General features: G+C 49.2%; 1 protein-coding gene across 3 annotated transcripts in view; it reads left to right on the plus strand.

Annotated features, from left to right (window-relative positions):
* The first annotated feature begins 7310 nt into the window (after window positions 1–7310).
* Window positions 7311–15329, plus strand: part of ATL1 (atlastin GTPase 1) — a 45196-nt gene continuing 37177 nt past the window's right edge. For all 3 annotated transcript variants that reach the window (XM_081192808.1, XM_081192809.1, XM_081192810.1), the window contains exon 1: window positions 7311–7456. In XM_081192808.1, the coding sequence (XP_081048934.1) occupies window positions 7423–7456 (34 nt within the window). In that variant the 5' untranslated portion in view covers window positions 7311–7422. The remainder of the gene's footprint in view (window positions 7457–15329) is intronic.

Below are 15329 nucleotides of genomic sequence, written 5' to 3' on the forward strand. Positions count from 1 at the left end.
CATGCTCCACTCTGGCGAGACAGTCCGCGGGCACATTTAACATGCATGACTTTCCCCAAAAAACCCTGGGAACTGTAGTTTGTTAAGAGGGCTGGGAATTGTAGCTCTGTGGGGGAGAAGCTGCTGTTCCCAGATTCTTTGGGTGAAGTCATGTGCTTTAAATGTGTCTTGCTTTAAACACACGTTGTGATTCTGCCCTGTATGAACACCACCCCCCTGGTTCTGTATTCACACAAACACTTGGACTGGAAGCCCGATTGACTACCCAAATGGATAAGAGTGTGTTTCCACTTACAAGCAGTCCTGCACAAGGTAGGGGGTGAGGAGAAAGTCCATTATGCTCTCCACTTTCAATGTGGATAAAGTTAAATGGCTAATCTCTGTGTGTAACTCATCTGCACGCCGGATGCTTCTGCCTGTATCTCCCCCCTCTAAAGAGACTTGTAGAAGCTTAAAAAGTAGCAGATTTATTTTGGCATAAGTAGATTAGAGCCCGGTTTATCAGATTAATGAAGTGCTACCGTCATCTTGCAGATATGCTGTATGTATGCATGTCTATACCAACAGACGGACATATTCATGGGGGGGGATTATAACAGTGAAACTAAATGGTCATGAAATGCTAATAATAATAATAATAATAATAATGGCATGATTCTGTATGAAGCTGGAACTAACCAACTGACTGCTCAAATATTAGCTTTTTTCTTGATTCTTGCAGGATCAGATATTTTTAAAAACACCACTGAAATGAGTGCTTTTAGTCTCGTGATGAGTGTTTGTGAGTGGCCGAGAAAATCCTGCATTAACTCAGTGGGGGGTGGGGGCTGTTGGGGGAGCAGCAGAATAAGCTGCTCCCCCGATATAGCAGTGGCATTCTTTGCAGGGCCTGTGGCAATACATCCCCACCACAAATATAATCAGTACTCTCATCAGAAACCATTAAAAACCCACCTGCCAAATACAGGAAGTGGTTCTGTAATGTAATGTAAGGCTCCAACCACCCAGAAAGCAATTATGTGGGTTATCACTGAAGCTGATAATTAGATCACGTCTTACCTACACGATGGGCTAACAAAAGGGCTGTTGCTTACTATGGAATGCTACTGGTTCAGCTGCCGTGATGTCATGGAATCATAAGTAAACATATAATATAAATATGAATCTCCATGAACCTTAAAACAGCAGTGGAGAAGTGTCAGCAATATAATTTTAAAAAATTAAAACTCTAGGCCAAGGCCTGGTAGCCTCTGGCACAGGGGCTGGATGCGGCCCCCAGGCCTCTTTAACTGGCCCTTCGAATTCTCCCCAGGCCACACTCATCACTGACCCTACTTCTCATCCTGTGTAGTTTTGGCTAGAACTCCCGCCCTGCCCTGGCCACAGTGATCCATGTGACTGTCACCTCCAGGCTTGACTACTGTAATTTGCTCTATACGGGGCTGCCCTTGAAGCTGTCCCAGAAACTCCAGCGGGTGCAGAATGCTGCAGCGAGGCTCCTCACGGGGTCTCTGCCATGGGAGCATATTCACCCAGTGCTTTTCCAGCTGCACTGGCTCCCAGTGGAGTACAGGGTCAGATTTAAGGTGCTGCTTTTGACCTTTAAAGCTCTTCACGGCCTAGGACCCTCGTACCTACGGGACCGCCTCTCCCGGTATGCCCCATGGAGGACCTTAAGGTCCATAAATAGCAACACCCTAGAAGTCCTGGGCCCCAAAGAAGTCAGATTAGCCTCAACCAGAGCCTTCTCAACACTGGCTCCACCTGGTGGAACACTCTGTCTCATGAGACCAGGGCCCTGATTTCTTTCCGCAGGGCCTGTAAGACAGAGTTGTTCTACCTGGCCTTTGGCTTGGAGTCAACTTGATTCCCTCCCCCTCTTTCTTTTTCCTTTCTCCTTCTGTGATGAGGCTGCATTTTAATTGTTTTAATGTTGTATTTTAATATTGTTTTTAAGTTGTATTCATTCAACTCATTTTTATTATTGGTTGTTAGCCGCCCTGAGCCCGGCCTTGGCAGGGGAGGGCAGGATATAAATAAAATTATTGTTGTTGTTGTTGTTGTTGTTGTTGTTATTATTATTAATGCCTTTTTCTTGCCTGGATGGAGGAGGATACAAAGGGGTGGGGGTGAATGTGTATGCAAACTAATCTCCTGTACAAAGGTAACATTTACATTTGTTGTGCTACCTGTTTTTGGTTCCGCCCACTAACAGCATGTGGCTCCAAGGAGATTGCCCAGAAAGCAATGTGGCCCCTGGGCAGAAAAAAGGTTCCCCCATCCTGCTGCAAGTCTCTCATGTACAAATGATTTTGAACCATTGCTACATAGCAGGCATGGGCAATCATTCCTCTCTGAGACCTCATTCCACCGGCCAATTCACACAAACACTTTCTGCCCATCAGGTGGCCTTTGGAAGTCACTTTATTGGGGTGAACCTCATAAAATCTGTTCTTGTACATGGGTTCAGTAAAACAGGCTTCTTCCGCCACAGCCTGCCCAGAAAACCACACACAGTCACATACATATTGCTTGCGCTGCCGCATTGTATCTCTAACATGCAAAGACCAGAGTGGGCCAGATTCCCATGCCTCTGTTCCTTTACTTCTGAGAAAGCAAAGCGCAAGATTGTGCCAATGAGGCAGACAGAGGGTGGAATACTGCACTCTTCCAGTCATTCTGTCTGCTTCGAGCATCCAGGCGGATTGACCTCCCCTCTTTTCCACCCCATGCCCTCCCAACCCCTCAAGAGCCACTTTGGGGGTACCTGGTGGGGTGAGGGGAGGGGAAAAGCCCTATTGCAAAAGCAAGCAGGGCTGGTTAGGAAGGGAATCCCACCCATTTTAATGACACACCCTAATCCTTTGCACAAATCTTAAAATGCTTTTTTTTGGATTGTTTCGATGCTGGTCTTACTCTGAGTAGGTCCAGTGAAGTTAATAGACACAACTGCACACAGTGTGGGATTCCCCCAGGCCATCCAGAGCAGATTTAGGATGGGTGGGGTGGAGTGAGAGAACGTCCCTTTTTTTGAGGGGACTTTGATTGTTTCCTGCAGCAACTGGACTGAACCCCAACTCCTGTAAATTCAGTTGCACCTGCACTTTTGATAGCAAAGACTCCACTGAGATATGTGGACAGGATCAATGAATGAAGGGAGTTAGGGTACAGCAGGACTGACCAATGTGGTGTCCTGCAGATCTTGTTGGACTACAACTCCCATCAGCCTCAGCCAGCATGGCCAACAGACAGGGGAGATGGGAGCTGCAGTTCAACATCTGGAGGGCAACTCATTGGCTATTCTGGGAATACAGTCGCTTTGTTTACCCCTCAACCTGCCTCCAGCACATCCGCCCCCTGCCCATGGCGTAACCCCCCTTTTTGGCTTTCTATACCAGTGTAACGCCTGCCAGTAAGGCAAGGATGCGGATGGCGCTGTGGGTTAAACCACAGAGCCTAGGACTTGCCAATCAGAAGGTTGGCGGTCCGATTCCTCGTGACGGGGTGAGCTCCCGTTGCTCGGTCCCTGCTCCTGCCTGCCTAGCAGTTCGAAAGCATACCAAAGCGCAAGTAGATAAATAGGTACTGCTCCGGCGGGAAGGTAAACGGCATTTCCGTGCGCAGCCACGACTGGACCTAATGGTCAGGGGTCCCTTTACCCTTTACCTTTTTAACACCTGCCAGTAAGCCCTTCACTCTGCCATGTTAAGTAGATATGCTGGGGAAGTAATTTAGATGGGATCAGGCTTCTGAATACCACTTGCTGGGGACCACAGCTGAGGAGAGTGGCTCTCATGCTCAGGTCCCGTTTGTGAGCCTCCCGCAGGCATCTGGTTGAGAATCCTCCGGAAAAACAATCTCTCAAAGGACCTGTTGATGGCATTCTACCATTGCACTGTTGAGAGTGTATTAACTTATGGTCTGTGTGTGTGGTTTGGGAGCTGCACGGCCAGGCAAAAAACAATGCTGTCCAGGGTTGTAAAGACTGCGGAGAGAATAATTGGGTGCACTTTTCCCACCTTGGATCAAATCTATGCTTTCAGGTGCCATGAGAAAGCTGCAGAGATAGCGCAGGATAGTGCGCACCCCGGAAATGATCTCTTTCAGCTTCTGCCTTCTGGAAGAAGGTAAAGGTAAACGGACCCCTGACCCTTAGGTCCAGTAGTGGCCAACTCTGGGGTTTGGGCGCTCATCTCGCTTTATTGGCAGAGGGAGCCGGCGTACAGCTTCTGGGTCATGTGGCCAACATGACTAAGCCACTTCTGGCAAACCAGAGCAGCGCATGGAAACGCCGATCACCTTCCCGTCAGAGCGGTACCTACTTATCTACTTGCACTTTGACATGCTTTCGTACTGCTAGGTTGGCAGGAGCAGGGACCGAGCAACAGGATCTCACCCCGTCCCGGGGATTTGAACCGCCGACCTTCTGATCGGCAAGTCCTAGGCTCTATGGTTTAACCCACAGCGCCACCTGCGTCCCTTCTGGAAGAAGGTACAGGGTTATAAAGACTAGGACTAGCCGCCTGAGAAACAGCTTCTATCCAAATGCGATTTTGGTTTTAAATGCAGTGTAAGGTAGTCTCTGTGGGAGTATATTGTATTTAATTATGGGGTATCAGAGTTTTTAGGGGGCTAACCAGGCTGGGATAGCTGGGGTAGCAGGCTTGTTGGTTTTTGAAGGCCTGATGCAGATTTTTTCGATTTCGTTGTTCTCTATGGGACAATGACAATAAAGATAATCGTATTGTATCGCTGGCCACTATGAGAACAGGATGCTGGACTAGATAGGACCTTGACCAGATCTTCTTATGTTAGTAAGACCAGCAAACAGAGCAATCTAGACCTGCTTCTTTGTCTGGCGCGTTGAAGGGGTTTGGTATCCTTCCACCGAGCTCTACTCACCTGCTAGATCCTGAGCTGCTATCATGGCAGCAACAGGCCAGATCCAGGCCTATGAAGAACATAAAAAGAGTGTGCTGGATCAGGCCAATGGCCCGTCCAGTCCAGCATCCTGTTCTCACAGCAGCCAACCAGATGCCTGTTGGAAACCCTTGAACACAGAACAAAAATATTCTCCCCTCTTGCAGTTCCCAGGTGATATTTAGAACCATTGCTACCTCCAGCTGTGAAAGCAGAGCAGAGCCATTCCGGCATTGCCATCTTCACTGTGCTAGCCTGGGAACAGTGTGATCCTGTGCAGGTCTACTCAGAAGTAAGCCAAAGGGACTGACTCCAAGAGAAGCGTTTGTAGGGTTGCCATCATCTGCACATCTACCTGGAAGTCCTATTGAATTCAGTGCGGTGGGTAGATACCGTAATTTTACATGTATAAGACTAGGTTTTGTCTGCGGCAAGGGGTGGTGTTGATTGGGTGTTGCTGCAGCAATTGGGCGGGCAATAGGCTGCTTCTGCCGGCGAGGAGACAGACAGACATTAGGAGGCTGTTGTGACATGTTAGTGTTAGCGTCTGCCAGGCGGGTGAGTGATTTGCGGCAACCCCCTCCTAAAATAAGCTCAACAACCCTGGGCAATATCCCATCCATTTTCTTAATTTTTAAAGGTAAAGGGACCCCTGACCATTAGGTCCAGTCGTGGCCGACTCTGGGGTTGCGGAGCTCATCTCACTTTATTGGCCGCGGGAGCTGGCGTACAGCTTCCGGGTCATGTGGCCAGCATGGCTAAGCCGCTTCTGGCGAACCAGAGCAGCGCACGGAAACGCCGTTTACCTTCCCGCCAGAGTGGTACCTATTTATCTACTTGCACTTTGACGTGCTTTCGAACTGCTAGGTTGGCAGGAGCAGGGACCGAGCAATGGGAGCTCACCCTGTCACGGGGATTCGAACCGTTGACCTTCTGATCAGCAAGTCCTAAGCTCTGTGGTTTAACCCACAGTGCCACCCGCGTCCCTTCTTAATTTTTAGTCCTCCAAAATAGGGGCCGTCTTATTCATGGGGGCGTATTATACACGGAAAAATACGGTATATCTCAATTAATTGCCCCCAGAAGCTCCAGGTTCAATCCCTGGCCTCTCCAGGTAAAATTGGGTGAGAATCCAGGTTGAGACCCTGGAGAGCCACTGCCAGGCATTGTAAACAACACTGAACTATTTTATTTATTTATTGCATTCATATCCCACCCTTTCATCCACGGAGCTCAAAGTGGCCTGACTGGTTCACCCCCTTCCTCATTTGTTTCCCACAACAACCCTGTGAAGTAGGTTAGGCTGAGAGATAGCGATTGGCCCAAAGTTACCCAGTTAACTAGACAGACAGAACAACCTCCTGGATCAGGCCAAAAAGGCCCACCTGGTCCAGAACCCTTGACCATAGGATCCATACTGTACTACACAAATTGAAATATGTTTTGCTATCTGTGAAACTTGTCTGCCTGCCTTCGTTGTAGTCTAGATGTACTGCATCCAGACAAGGAACTGGTTGTAAGTGTGGCATTCACCAGTTTGTGTTTGTGTTTTATTGTGTACTGTATTTTGTATTCTCATTTTGTGTTTTTTTCCTGTTGTGAACCGCCCTGGATCTCCGGATGAAGGGCGGTATACAACATAAATGCATGCATGCCTGCCTTGGTCCTGAAGGTTTGGGAACAGCTAAGGAGATTCCCGTCCTTAAGAAACGCTGCATCCTCTGCTTTTCCGGTACCCAAAACTGGCCTCCGCACCCTCCGCAGCTCCTGTTGCGCTTTAACCCACCTGCAGAGATGCGGAGACGGCTGTCGTCCGGGCAACGCCTGTTGCAGAGGACCCCACTCCCAGAAACACGCGTGTGTCGTTCACACGTGCACGCGCGTCCTTTCCTGTTGACCCTAGCCTCCCTATCCGGCAGGGCAGCGCACCGCAGATTGTAAGGTGCCCGGGGCAGGGACTTTTCCCAACCAAAAGCCAAGCTGAGCTGCATCCGGCTCTGGCGACAACCCAAAGCGACTCTCGTGGTACCCGAAGGGGCGTCCCTGGAAGCTCGAGGGGTCCCGTGCGCCCTGCGATGCTGCTGCTGCTGCTTGGGCGCATTTGCAGTGCCGGCTGCGCGCCGGGAGCGGCGCCTCCGCCGCGCGCGCGTGGCCGCGGCCGCCTCCGCCGCCTGCAGGTGCTCCGGCGCTGCGGCCTCCCCGCGATCCCCGACGCGCGCGCGCGCGCCCCCGAAGCAGGCGGAGGCTGACGCCGGCGGAGGGGGCGCCCCGTCCCCGCCCAGCCGCGGTTGCGCCCCAGCCGGATTGCGCCGCCACTCCCTGCGCCCTCCCGCCGGAGATGCGCAGCTGAGCGCCGCTTCCCTCGGCCAGGCAGCAGCAGCAGCCGGCGCAGCGCTCGTCCTCGTCCTCGCCGCCGCCGCAGCATCCCCAGGCCCGGCCCCGGCTCCCCAGCGCCTTCCTGCGACGCGGCAGCCGCAGCCGCCGCCACCGGGCGCGGCGATCATGGCCAAGCACCGCAAGGAGCGGAACAGCTGGGGTAGGTCTGGCCCGGCCGCGCTTCCTGCGGCCTTCCCCGGCGATCCTGGAGCGGGGCGCGCGGTAGGAAGGCCAGGAGGAGCCGCTCGTCCCTGCGCCCATCCCCAATGTGGCTCCCCGGCTCCCCGGCGGCCCCGGCTGTGGCTCCACCCCGGGGGCGCATCGCGCAGGGCGCAGGGAGGATGCATGGATGCAGCCCCGCCGGCCGGCAGATTGTGGGGCTGGGAGGGGGGGGGAGAGGGAGAGGGAGAGGATGAACAATGGGGAGATGCAAGGGGTGGGGGAGCGGGGAGGCATTGTTTCTCCTCCTCCCCCTGGTCAGAAGTAAACAAACCCTGAATTGGAAGACGGTGGTCGAGACAGGGTGGCCTTGCAAAAAAAAAGAAAAAGGGGGGGGGGGTGTCTGGCTGTTAGATGCATTTTAGTAGCCCGTTAGCACTCCTTGGTGGCCAAAGGTAGTGTTTATCTCCCTACACCTGTTTAAAATAATGTGTGATGGTTGCTTTTGCAGGAGTGGGTGCATCCCGATGCTTTTTAAATCATGAATTTTAGGCGTGATCTTCCTGCACAAGGAGGCACTGGATTCTAAGCCCCCCTTCCCCAGGCTTGGGAGTTTTGTGCAGGGTGTCTGCGCGTTGTGATAATGTGTGAACTGATGGACCTCTCCGAAGCCATAAAGGTGTGGTGCCGAGTGTGTTTGCTAGGAGGTTGAATCAGCAGGAAAGGGGGTGAATTTTAATGCACGTGTATATTTACTGCATTTTGTGGGGTGCCTTCCCATCCAGAGATGCTGCAGGCAGCTAACGGAATAAGGTAGCGTTGTGTAGAAATTCTGGGCGTCGCGTAATCCTTGTGAAACTAGCGGATGACACAGAACTGGGAGGAGCACCTGACACCATAGGAGTCTGGGATAAAGCTCAAAACAGACCTTGATAGAAAGGAGTAGAAAACAGAGGTCCGATAGAGACAAATGCAAAGTTTGGGGAGGAAGCAACAAACATGACGAGGGATCCCTGATGTGTTCATGCGAAGGGTGTATTGGAGGTTGCACTTGATCACAAGTCAAACATGAGTCAGCTAACACAGTTTTAAGGCTGCTTTAAGGGAAGCTTTGTTTCTGAGTCACGAGGAACAAGAGTTTGACAATTCTGCACTAGTCGGACCTTGTCTGGAGTGCTGTTTCCTGTTCTGGTTGCTGTAAGGAGGATATTGATCGGTGTGGGGAACCTGTGGCCCACCTGATTTTCTTGGACTCCAACTCCCAGCAGCCCCACCTGGCATGGCCACTGGTCAGCGATGATGGAAGTGGGAGTCCACGTTCATCTTGAGGGTACCACTTTCCCCAGCCGTGGTTCAGAGCTTTAAATGTAAAGTCCAGGACTGAGACAACTGAGCCCAGGGATGAATTGGGAGTCAGTGCAGCTGGAACAAAAAAAGAGGTCTCCTGATCTAGGGAACTCAGTGCCTTCTTCTAGCCCTGCCTTGGCCACCCAGTCATTTAAAACAACAACAACAACATCAACACCCTTATCCCATGCACACTTATGACACATACCTGTTGTAGGTAAGATTACAAACCATACCAATAGTGGTGACCACTGAACTTGTTGTAAATGCCCCATTAATTAATCCTGATTAAAATGGTGGTGGTGGGCTGTGCACAAGGGGGGGGGTTTACGTGGAATAGATCTGGTGTGTGGGATTGTGGGTTTGGAACTGGGAATGTAGTGGGGGTTTGCCTTAAAAGGGGGGCACACACCCAGTTATTGGAACGCTTTATTGGGGATTCCCCTCCCTTTTCACCCAATAGCTTTCCAGATAAGTTATCTGGTTGTGCTTGCAGAACAAAGTGCGAAGCGGGGAAGGTGAGTTGAGTTTAAGCGACTCATCGTGACTGTGCAGTGTTGCATTTGGAAGAGGAGGAGGAGCTGTCCAGGTGAGAGGAGGGGAAGCAGAATGAAGAAGGGGAAAGGCCACTGTGGTGTTTTCCAGCTGGAACAGTCCCTTTCTCTCTCTTCCGCCCCTCACCAGGATTTACCAGCTAGGGAACAATATCAGACAGCAAATCCCCAGGGCTAAGGGGATGGGTGGGATGGGGTGAGTTGCTGAAGAAAATTCTAAAGTGTTTCATACGGTTCACCAGTCTAGTTCACTGCTTCCAGAATTGGCAAACACCCTTATTAATTTTTAAAAATATTTTTTTTTCAAAAAAAATCTATTTGCAATTTATAAAAATGCATATGAAACCATTACTCATATCTGTACATTTCCATGAACAGGCACTGGGAAAATAGCTAAGGTATTATCTATTTTTAAATGCAGCTGCTGTCCTAGACCAGGGTGGTTCACATTAACTGTGTCCAAAGCAGCGAAATGAACTTTTCTTTTTTAAAAAAAATGGTGAATACAGCCTATGGTTAGGTCAAATGGGGCGCTGCCCCATCAATCTCAGTCTGGCTTGCCTGCCTTCCTTTTCATGGGGTAGTTCTGGCGGTCACTGCCTGCCTATTGTAGGTCTCCCTGCCCTTGTCCCACCAGCTCCAACAACCACCAGCCACCACTGGCTACGACCTTATAGCCTGGATCATGTGAAAGGCTGACCAGATCAGTTAGTCTTCCCTGTTCCAGCCTCCTCCAAAGTGAAAATGGACCCTGCAGCACCCTCAGTATGTTCCACAAAGGCTGCATGTGGCTGGAGACCCAGCTGCTTTCAAAGGCAACAGATCCGCCTTCCCCCAAGAGAGGTCCTGGAGCACAGTTTGTAGATTCTTGACCCGACTCATCACTATGAGGAACAGCTGAAGGAGTTGGGTATGTTCAGCCTGAAGAAGAGTGGACTGAGAGGTGACATGATAGCCACCTGCAAACATCTGAAGGGCTGTCAAAATAGAAGATGGAGCTCCAGAGGGTAGGACCCCAACCAATGGACTGAAATTACAAGAAAGATCTCGACTAAACATTAAGAAGAACTTTCTAACGGCAAGAGTTGTTTAACTGTGGAAAGGACACCCTCGGAAGTGGGTGGATGTTTTTCAGTAGAGGTTGTCTTATCAGGGATGCTTTAGCTGTGATTCCAGCATTGAAGAGGGTTGATCTAGATGCCCTTTGGGGATCCCTTCCAACTCTACAGCACAATTCAAAGTGTTGGTGCTGACCTTGAAAGCCCTAAACGGCCTCGGTCTAGTATACCTGAAGGAGCGTCTCCACCCCCATCGTTTAGCCCGGACACTGAGGTCCAGCTCCGAGGCCCTTCTGGTGGTTCCCTCACTGTGAGAAGCCAAGTTACAGGGAACCAGGCAGAGGGCCTTCTTGGTGGTGGCGCCCGCCCTGTGGAACACCCTCCCACCAGATGTCAAAGAGAACAGCAACTACCAGGCTTTTAGAAGACATCTGTTTAGGGAAGCTTTTAATGTTTAACAGACCATTGTATTTTAATATTCTTTTGGAAGCCACCCAGAGGGGCTGGGGAAACCCAGCCAGATGGGCAGGGTATAAATAAATTATTATTATTATTATTATTATTATTATTATTATTATTATTATTATTATTATCGGCCTGTTGTTTTTGTAGAGAGTGCTGAGATCAAGTATGTGAAGTGCCTTCAAAGACTGAAAAAATGTGTTGTGTAAGGGGTTATGATTTATTTGTAACCAACCGTGTTTCTTAATATGGCTGCCGAGTGCCATGTGCATCTTATTTTAATGTTAGAAAATGATTTCCTCCTAAAAAAAAAAATAGCCTTTATGCTAGCTAGAGTGACTCCTCCATCGCCCATTCTCCCAGCCCTGCCTCACTCATGTTCTTCTACTTTGCAAGCAACTGCAAACCCCGAGTAGCGAATTTTGTCTTTGCAGCAAGTCCTCCGATGCTAATTCCTCCGGAGCAGCTGTGAAGAGTGACAGAGCTCTTCCCATACTGCTCTCGCTCCCTCCCTGCCTTAGCCACGCAGCTGCGATTGAGAGAAGGGTCTGGTTGAGTTGAGTTGCAGGCTTTTCCTTTAAATACTGCAGGGAAGTAGAACAAACTCTGCTGGAACTCAAAATAGTTCAAGGTGGTTTGTAGGTATCGTTGTTGTTGTTGTTTATTTATTTAGTCGTGTCCGACTCTTCGTGCCCCCCTGGACCAGAGCACACCAGGCACTCCTGTCTTCCACTGCCTCCCACAGTTTGGTCAAACTCATGCTGGTAGCTTCAAGAACACTGTCCCACCATCTCGTCCTCTGTCGTCCCCTTCTCCTTGTGCCCTCCATCTTCCCCAACATCAGGGTCTTTTCCAGGGAGTCTTCTCTTCTCATGAGGTGGCCAAAGTATTGGAGCCTCAGCTTCAGGATCTGTCCTCCCAGTGAACACTCAGGGCCGATTTCCTTCAGAATGGAGAGGTTTGATCTTCTTGCAGTCCATGGGCCTCTCAAGAGTCTCCTCCAGCACCAGAATTCAAAAGCATCCATTCTTCGGCGATCAGCCTTCTTTATGGTCCAGCTCTCACTTCCATACATCACTACTGGGAAAACCATAGCTTTAACTATACGGACCTTTGTTGGCAAGGTGATGTCTCTGCTTTTTAAGATGCTAAGTTTGTCATTGCTAGGTATCTTAATGCATAATTAAAAAAAGAGGTAAGGCTCGGATGGCCTTAAAAGAGGATTAGATAGATTCGTGGAGCATAACACTACCCATGGCTACTAGTCCCAGTAGCTGTGCTCTGCCTCCACAGTTAAAGGCAGCATTGATTCTGAATACCAGTTGCCAAAAACCACGGGAGGGGAAAGTCCTGCTTGCCTGCTTCCCAGAGGCACCCGGTTGGCCACTGTGAGAAGAGGATGCTGGACTAGATTTGCCATTGGCCTGATCCGGCAAACACTTCTTAAACTCTTCTTGGGCATAAACACCAGGAAGAACGTCAGTGAGAGCTGTTCAATGGTGGAACAGTCTCACTCGGAAAGTGGTGAGCTGTTCTTCCTTGCAGAAGAAGAATTTTGGATTTGATATCCCGCTTTATTTTTATTTTTTATATTTTTTATTAGTTTTTTAACATATCATTTTCAACAGTAATTAAACATAAAAAATTGAGAGGCACAAATACAAGATGGGGGACACCTGGATTGAGAGCAGTACATGTGAAAAGGATCTAGGAGTCTTGGTTGACCACAAACTTGACATGAGCCAACAGTGTGACGCGGCAGCTAAAAAAGCCAATGCAATTCCGGGCCTCATCAATAGGAGTATAGCATCTAGATCAAGGGAAGTAATAGTGCCACTGTATTCTGCTCTGGTCAGACCACACCTGGAGTACTGTGTCCAGTTCTGGGCACCACAGTTCAAGAAGGACACTGACAAACTGGAACGTGTCCAGAGGAGGGCAACCAAAATGGTCAAAGGCCTGGAAACGATGCCTTATGAGGAACGGCTAAGGGAGCTGGGCATGTTTAGCCTGGAGAAGAGGAGGTTAAGGGGTGATATGATAGCCATGTTCAAATATATAAAAGGATGTCACATAGAGGAGGGAGAAAGGTTGTTTTCTGCTGCTCCAGAGAAGCAGACACGGACCAATGGATTCAAACTACAAGAAAGAAGATTCCACCTAAACATTAGGAAGAACTTCCTGACAGTAAGAGCTGTTCGACAGTGGAATTTGCTGCCAAGGAGTGTGGTGGAGTCTCCTGCTTTGGAGGTCTTTAAGCAGAGGCTTGACAACCATATGTCAGGAGTGCTCTGATGGTGTTTCCTGCTTGGCAGGGGGTTGGACTCGATGGCCCTTGTGGTCTCTTCCAACTCTATGATTCTATGATTCTACTTTTACATCTTATACATTTTTTTTGACTTCCATCAATCTCATCTGAAACTTTTCCAATCTAATCTCTTAGTATACATTTCTTACTTTCCCTATTACATTTAAATCTCATAACTAATATCTCTATTCTTTTTCTACGTTGTAATGTTTCAAATATTTCTCCTTACAAAACTTCTTGTAGTCCTACTAGGCGTAATTTGTTGATTACAATTGCTCTTCAGATAGTTCATATACTTCTTCCAATCTTCTGTAAATCTCTGGTCCCGCAGGTTTCGAATCCTTCCTTTCATTTTATCCAGTTCTGCATAGTCCATTCATTTTGTCTAGCTGTGATTCCTGCATTTAAGGGGGTTGGACTAGATGACCCTCGATGTCCCTTCCAACTCTACAACTGTATGATGACATGACTTAATGATGGAATTCACTGTCACTGACCACGGACGCTAGCTAAGATCTCACCAAAGCTAATTTCCTTTTGGCAGCAGCTGCAGCTAAAATGGAATGTCAATATTCCCAGAAGACAGCTTAGATTAAACAGTATTTCCTTCCTGCCCGGAAGCTGGCATCAACTGGAAATGTTTTGCCAGCTCCGTTGCCTCTTGGCCTAACCTACTTCGCAGGGTTGTTGTCCCTTCCAACTCTGTGATTCTTTGTATGCCACAAAATGGTGGGATATAAATGGAATAAATCAAAGATGCCCAACTATTATGGTTGAAGTTTCTGTTCAGCTTGGTGGCGAATTGCACATGTGATAATACAGGTTTGGTGTGTTGTTGTTGTTTAAATTATTTAAGGAAAACTTCCCCGATGACTTTTTAAACCAAACAGCTTAATGAGTGATATAATTGCAGAGGTGACATTCCCTAAGATGTTGCCAAAGCAAAGGAAGACCAGGTTGGCTTGAAAGCACATCTTGGGCTGTGTGATGGACCAAGTCCCTTTATTTCCAGGCAAATGAGAATCAGTTGGGGCCAGAAATAGCTTTCTTGGAAGTCAGTTTCTGTGCTGGCTCATGCTAGGGCGGGGGCTGGTTTCTCGCAGTGCAAAAGCAGCTTTAAAATGCTGCCAAATTCACCGATAATTGACAGTGAGTTTGCAACCAGATTGAATGGCAAGGATGGAGGGGCCCATAGCTCAGTAAAAGAGTGTGTATGTACTTTGCATACAGAATAGCCAGGGCTCAGCCTTTCGTCTCTTCTTAAAATAAGGTTCAGGTAACAGCTGGTGCAAAAGACCTTCTTTGTCCAAGATCCCAGAGAGTCACTTCTGCTACAGGAAGACTACCTGGGTTAAGTGGTTTCTAAAGGTAAGTTAGACGTGGGTGGCACTGTGGGTTAAACCACAGGCCCTAGGACTTGCGGATCAGTAGGTCGGTGGTTCGAATCCCCGCTACGGGGTGAGCTCCCATTGCTCGGTCCCTGTTCCTGCCAACCTAGCAGTTTGAAAGCACGTCAAAGTGCAAGTAGATCAATAGGTACCACTCTGGCGGGAAGGTAAACGACATTTCCGTATGCTGCTCTGGTTCGCCAGAAGTGGCTTAGTCTTGCTGGCCACATGACCCGGAAGCTGTCTGCGGACAAACGCCGGCTCCCTCAGCCAATAAAGCGAGATGAGTGCTGCAACCCCAGAGTCGGTCATGACTGGACCTAATGGTCAGGGGTCCCTTTACCTTTACTAAAGGTAAGTTAAACCCTGGATGGTTAAGCCCAGTCAAAGGTGACTATGGGGCTCATCTTGCTTTCAGGCCAAGGGAGCCAGTGTTTGTCCGCAGACATCTTTCCGGGTCATGTGGCCAGCAGGACTAAACTGCTTCGGGTGTAACGGGACACTGTGATGGAAACCAGAACGCACAGAAATGCCATTTACCTTCCCGCCACAGTGGTACTTATTTATCTACTCGCACTGGTGTGCTTTTGAACTGCTAGGTTGGCAGGAGCAGGGACCAAGCAATGGGAGCTCACCCTGTCACGGGGATTCGAACCACTGACCTTCTGATCAGCAAGCCCAAGAGGCTCAGTGGTTTAGACCACAGTATCACCCGCGTCCCTAGGTGGTTTCTATAAGGCAAACTTAGTTGGTATCT

The sequence above is a fragment of the Podarcis bocagei genome (genome assembly GCF_964188305.1).
Source record: "Podarcis bocagei genome assembly, chromosome: 1".
In the NCBI taxonomy this organism is placed as follows: Eukaryota; Metazoa; Chordata; class Lepidosauria; order Squamata; family Lacertidae; genus Podarcis; species Podarcis bocagei.